The 6,767-nt window shown below is 40.4% G+C and overlaps 1 protein-coding gene across 1 annotated transcript in view; it reads left to right on the top strand.

Annotated features, from left to right (window-relative positions):
- The window catches only part of LOC117945784 (ankyrin repeat and IBR domain-containing protein 1-like), a 34,706-nt gene that overhangs the window by 12,217 nt on the left and 15,722 nt on the right, over positions 1–6,767 (top strand). The window contains 5 exon segments of the mRNA XM_034873480.1: positions 2,101–2,189; positions 2,314–2,458; positions 3,423–3,589; positions 5,786–5,874; positions 6,609–6,739. Of these exon segments, the coding sequence (XP_034729371.1) occupies positions 2,101–2,189; positions 2,314–2,458; positions 3,423–3,589; positions 5,786–5,874; positions 6,609–6,739 (621 nt within the window).

Genomic DNA, 6,767 nt, shown 5'->3' with positions numbered 1-6,767 from the left:
CTGTGCTGGGTGCAGCGCATGGCAGACTGACGCAAGTGTCTTTGATGTTTTAAGACAGATGCAGTTGTTAATTTCCCGTACCGCACCCAAAGAGTTTAAATAGCAAATGCACCTGCGCCCATCTTTGCTCCCATGGGCATATTTGTCTTACAGGGAGGTGTGTTCAGGTGAATTCTTGCCGTATTGCTATCTTGAGGCAGAAGAAAGAGCTCTTGCCGTTGACCAACAAAAACCTGGTCTAAAGTCAATATCGCAGCATTTCATTGCATTTTAACAGCACATCAGTAAAGTGTGCCAAAGCTTGTGCGCGGTGCGCACATTATGCTTGTTACATACACAGAGAAGCGCAGCAAGTGTCAAACTAGCAATTGGGGATTTGGACACGTCCTAATCGCACATGCGCCGTGCGCTTCACGCCGTGTGTGATTAAGTGCAGATAGATCATTCAAATAGGACCCATAATCTCTTTGGATGAATGACGATTAGTGTTTGGGTATGTATAACTAAACTGTTAAATTATAGGTTGCGGTTCGGCTGACCGTATCTTTTGTCGTGGCTCTGTGCCTTGAACTGCACTGTGCCGATCGACCGGGTCTACGCAAGGGCTCGTTTAAAGGTTACAGTTGATTATATCACATTCTGCTCTTTCACAAATCAATACTTACATTGTTGAAGTACACTGCCTCCTTTATGTCTGTTGTTAGGGCCAGTCTTTCACGGTAACAAGGCCTGTGTGTGTGCGTCTCTTTGTGGAGGTGAAAAAATACATCTAAAGACAGAACATGAATCTGTGAGCCACACAGTAATGAGAGGTTATCATCTAGGCCAGGGTTGGCCTTTGACAGTGGTTTTTTTTTTTTTTTTTTTTTTTTAAATCAAGAACTATACCAATAGAGAAAATGGCAAGGGGCAAAGAGATCAGACAGTCCAGAGAAAATTATAAAATATGTCCAAAGTTTGGGATAAATTCAAGCTGCAGCGAAACAAAAACACTGGAACTGGTACACTTTGTATTTTGTAAAACAGAACTAGCAAACCACAATAACACAACATCAGTGCTCCAGCATCTCAACAGAAAGCATCCAATCAAACGTTGCACACTCTCGAAGCGACCCGGCACAAGGTAACGTTACCATTAGCATTTAATGTAAATCAATATGATTGCTAGTTGAGATGAGAGCTCCCCGTTCAATTCTCCCCTCTCTCATCTCAACAATATGATTGCTAGTTGAGATAAGAGCTCCCCGCTCTCATCTCAACTAGCAATCATATTGATTTACATTAAATGCTAACGGTAACGTTACCTTGTGCCGGGTCGCTTTGTCGCAACTTTAGATTGGATTTCTGCCCACACTGCTGTGACACAGAGCTGGTTAGCTGGTTGGGTTATAGCTAGTTGTTCATTTTAAGAGACCGGACTTATTTTCTTTTATGTATATATACTATTACTCGTTAATAAAGTAAAAGTATGTCTTGTCCTATTACTTGAATAAACAATGTAAAAATCGGTAGAATAAGCAACTACTAAAGTAATCGATACTGCAGCCCTAGTTCGGTGTGAGTTTGGTACAGCAGAAAAAAAAAAATGCATAAGAATCCATTTCTTTTATTTTTTTGAACAGACAGTAATGAAAGTGTCAAGGACGCAATCCTCTTGCTGGGGACAAATGTTGCTTACTGGCAACTTTGGTTCACTATTTTTATGCGTGTGTTCAGACTGCAGTTTTGCAAATATTGGTGTTGCTTCAATCAAAAATACTGATTAACCTCAGTACCTCTAGCTAACGGTGTACAGCCTAAATACCCCGGGCAGAGCTAGCACTGAATGTTGGTTCTGCATTAAGGGAATCAACCTACATAGTGTGTTTTCTGCGTCCACCAAACCGTGACCTTGTACCATGATGGTTTGGCACAAATACACAAACCGGTACAGCTCTAGAAATAATAATAAAGGAATTGTGCCTTTTTCAATTGCAGCAAAGAGTTTTAAGAATTTTGTTCAGAAAATTATTCTTAATGGCAGATTATTATTTTTCTCACTTGAAAGTATTTGTACTGTAGCCTCAAGACAGATTGTATCTCTTTTCTTTTGTGTCACAGTGTGGTATCTGCATGTCTTCCATTTCCGTCTTCGAGGAACCTGTTGACATGTCCTGTGGCCACGAATTTTGCAGAGCATGCTGGGAGGGGTAAGTTAACTTTTGGTTCAACCTGCTGGATTATGCGTATCAGCTCCTACTTTCCTTACACTGATCTTCACCGTTTCTCTGTGTATACGTCATTCTTGTCTGCAATGTATGTACGCTTCCCCAGGTTTCTAAATTTGAAGATCCAAGAGGGTGAAGCCCATAACATCTTCTGTCCGGCATTTGACTGCTACCAGCTAGTGCCTGTAGAAGTCATTGAGAGTGTGGTGTCTAGAGAGATGGACAAGCGCTACCTCCAGTTTGACATCAAGGTAAGAAGACGAAAAAACGGAGATGAACACGTGACTCGTGCAGAGCAAAGACTAAATTGAATATATATATATATATTCTATTTGACAAACATGTTATGTTACGATGGGGCAACATTGAGAGTAGAGAGATATTCATAATAAGGTAAGCAGCACTTAGTTGAGCTGAATAAACTAGAAATAAAGTGGTCTGAATGAAATGGGTTTTTTTGCTACCAAACTGCCAGATCCCAATACCAACCAGCCAAGAATAACATTGACTTGACTGTTTATTTTTCTGTTTTTTACTATATATTTTTTCCTTAATTGAAGTGTAAGAGGCACAAATCTGAAATAAATAACTAGACACTTTGGTTGAGTTCATAGTCATAGAAACATGAACATGTTCTCTTTCAAGCTGCAGAGGCACTGTCATGATACTTAGGCTATTTTTGGGTTAACGTTAAAGTACGTACAAAATAGGACAGGACCCAGGATTTGTTATAGTTGGCTTAAAACATCTATAATATAGGGGATCATTATAACAGAAGTCAACATGTTTTATCAGCTTAATTCGTGATCTTTTCAGATCTTAAAGTCCATGTATGTGCTCCTTATCAAACTTTAAAAAAAGTAAATTAACACCAAGCTGAAAAATGTTGTTTCACTGATCTCCTCGTTATTGTTGTGGTAGAAATGAGTGTAATACAGTCACCCTTAAAGCTATAGTAATTAGTGTTAATCCAATACAATTTTTGTCAAATTCAGCAAATATCTCCACACGGTCAACTAGCTTTCTATTTTCTGTGTGCACTTAAAAAAAAATCTGGTGTTCCTACACAGCCCTGGACCCACAGTCAATGAATCTGGGGGGCGGAGCTTCAGAAATGGGGGGTTGTATTTGTTTGGCAGTTGAGTTCAAATATCAGCAATCTTTGCGCACTATTGCTTACTGCACCTTCAATCTTTTTGTTTCTTCTATTGACAGGCATTTGTGGAGAACAATCCAGCAATCCGCTGGTGTCCCGTGGCAGGGTGCGAAAGGGCATTAAGACTGAAGACCCAGGGTCCTGGGACCTCCACCTCAGACTCTCTTAGCTTCCCCCTCCTTCGGGCCCCAGCTGTAGATTGTGGCAAAGGCCACCTCTTTTGCTGGTCAGTAACCAGTACCGCACCTTATTCCGTATATGAAAATTTAAACATTTCTGTAATCATGTGTATTATAGTTTAAATTTAAAGGTCAATACTTGGACTTGAAATATTCTAATGTACCAGTAACAGAGATTAGTGAAAGCAAAACTTTTGGTGTTTTTTCATTACATGGTACATGCTTAACTTGCCTCCACTCACCTTTTTTGGTTTTCCACTATAAAAAAAAGTGCTACTTTTTTTTTTTGTATCACCTCCGTCGAGGTTCCAAGTGAGCTGAGGTGATACCAAAAGGTGACATAAAAGCCTGCAGACTACCGATTGGTTGGAGAGAATCATCATTAATCACTGGGTCATGATTGCTAGCGGCGGACGGGGGGGATGTCCTGAACAAACCCTCCGTGTTTAAATAATTTAGCCTGTGCTGTTTTTTTTTTGCTGCTTCCAGCTTCTTTTGAAACTAAATGTGTTTTCTGGCTGTGGCAACAGCCACAAGCCGAGAATAAAAAACAACACATCTTCGACGTTCTGTGTGTGTGTCGTGTGCGGCGTTGCTATGATGACCAGCCACCCTCGCCTCATACATGTGGCGGTACTAAATCTGCAATGGAAAAAAAGAGGACGGGGCACCGCGGCCGGGTCGAGGCTAGTTGAACGGGTACCATGTAATGGAAAAACTCCAAAAGTGAAGCAAATAAATGTTTGGATTGATTAAGGGTCAGGTAGGTTTTTTATTACAACAAACATTTATTGTTTCTTACAGAAAAAGCAGTAACATTAGAACTCTGTTTGTCTATATTCGTTTTTGCATTTGTTTTGCCATTAATTACACTACCCAAAAATGACAAATTGGAAACACGTTTTGAAGTTCCTGGGTCTATTACTGTGATAGAAAAAGTTTGAAATCACAAAGAGTCATATGAGAGTTGGGTGTCCAGTCCAACCCAGTAACCAGGAAAGATTGATCATTTTCAGGGATCCAACTGAGAATCCAAAGGCCTCTCCAACAGAGAGCTCTGAGAACTCTGTTGAGCACCATCTCGCCAACAAACGGTACTCCATTGATAATTTCTATGTGATAGGGTGGCTAACTGGAAGCCCCTCCTGAGTAAAAGGCATATGATTGCCTGCCCGCAGTTCACTAAAAAGCAGTTTAAGAAATCTCAGAGTCTGAAGAAAAAGATAACCCGGTATCACTGGTAAAGTCTGGGTAATACCAGTCTCTATGCTAAGAGTGGGTAAAATACTCCCAACTTGCATTGTACTTTACTTGATATTGATACTGTGCAAATTAAGTGTATGTCCCCAAACTTATCTTTTTAATTGTGATTTACACATTTGTAATCATTTTGCCATCATAAAATATATGTGCAGACATATTTGTAACTATTGATGTTAGCTTAGCAACATGATGATAAATGCTGTGTGGTCCTCTGCCTAGTGGAAGTCAGTAGTCTGCTGGCGGCGAGTAAGGTAGAGGGACCACGGAGTGTGCTACCTAGCTTACATCTTGTCTCATTTGTAGTCTGATAAACACTAAAATTATAAAATGCAGTGCCCCATATCCCTATTTTCCAACCACATTCCTATTTTCCTACCTACTGTAGCGGCCGACATTTTACGGTTTTCCGAAAACCGCAAAATGCAGCTGTTGAGGCTATTGTCCGCATTTGACAATGCTGTACTCGTGCTGTTGTTTATTTAGTTGTCATGACTACAAGTGATTGACACCCTGTCACAGTTTCAGTTGCTCATTCTCAAAGTGGAGAGAGAGCAAACACAGTTTGTTTCAGTTAGGTAAACGTCAACGAGAGCTTTGCCAAGTGTTGTAATTGCAATTTCATGACATTTCATAGGGCAATGAATCGCAGCTGCAAAATGTATATATTGGAAACAATGACCTCACTGTACCCCACCTCACTATATAGTTCCTGAAATTGGCTGATAGGTTCACTTGTCAGGTTTACTCAAGAGTGCAGTTGACATTACATTTGGTAATGGAACTGGATGTAACCCAGGTGGGACTTTAATAGTTCCCTTGACAAAAAGAAGGCATTTGGTTGAAAGTTGGATATGGCCATTTGTGGTTGATGGTTTTGACAGCATCTCTGACAGCACTGTATGATTGGTGTGTTCATCATTTGTCTTAATTTTATGTATAGAACTGTCTGCATCAGTGTAATCTGTTTGTGTACATTCCAGGGAGTGTCGAGGCGAGGCCCATGAGCCCTGTGACTGTGAGACCTGGAAGTTGTGGCAACAGAAAGTCTCTGAGATGAGACCTGAGGAATGTGAGTATTGACATTCATTTATTTATTTCAGTTTTTGGGTATTACACATAAAGTTACAGATGAATTAACAAACTGTACAGCATTCTGTTTTAACAGACATTTATTCAACAGTCCCCTAACTAACGGTAAGCTACTGTACCTGATGGTAAATTGTTAGAACAAAGAAGATTGGATTATTAGCCAGCCTTACTTGCCCAGACTTTTTGGGTTGCAGTCAAGTGATTGATTTTGAGCTAAATTGCCTGGAACTCAACCACAGTAATTACAAACAGTTTAGTGCTAAGCCAATTAAAATCCACCATGTTGATGATAAATTATTAATTAAAATGAACAGCCCACTCATTGAGAGTAAGCAATGTCTGGAAGCAGTAATTGGACTATGGGCAATCTAATAGATGATTTATGATGGCTCAAGTTGCTCCAAAGTGCCACTTCCTTGATGTGACAGTCGAGTTAAAAGCAATTATTTTGCTTTGGAACTATCTTTCCCTTCGATTTCCCCAGAATCAGTTTTATCTTGGCATTTCAAATGGCACATCAGAGGTGCTTTGATAATAGCCAATTATTCTGTTTGTGTAGGGGGTTGGGGGTTGGTGGTGCATGAGCATCTTGAGGGATGTTAGCAAAATATATAAGCAATACACATTAGTCAGGCAGCTGTGGTAATAGTCATTCTCATTCTGTCTCATTATGCCTCTATTTGTTCTGTATACCTCCCCCTCCTCCTATTGAAGTGGCTGGTGTGAGCGAAGCTTACGAGGATGCAGCCAACTGCTTGTGGTTGCTCTCTAACTCCAAACCCTGCGCCAATTGCAAGTCCCCAATACAGAAAAATGAGGGCTGCAACCACATGCAGTGTGCTAAGGTAAGTAAGGCTGGGAAGTGTGTCTTAC

This window comes from Etheostoma cragini, chromosome 6, assembly GCF_013103735.1.
Source record: "Etheostoma cragini isolate CJK2018 chromosome 6, CSU_Ecrag_1.0, whole genome shotgun sequence".
NCBI classification, from domain to species: Eukaryota; Metazoa; Chordata; class Actinopteri; order Perciformes; family Percidae; genus Etheostoma; species Etheostoma cragini.
Note: the sequence above shows the minus strand (reverse complement) of the source record. Positions and strands in the feature narration are given on the sequence as shown.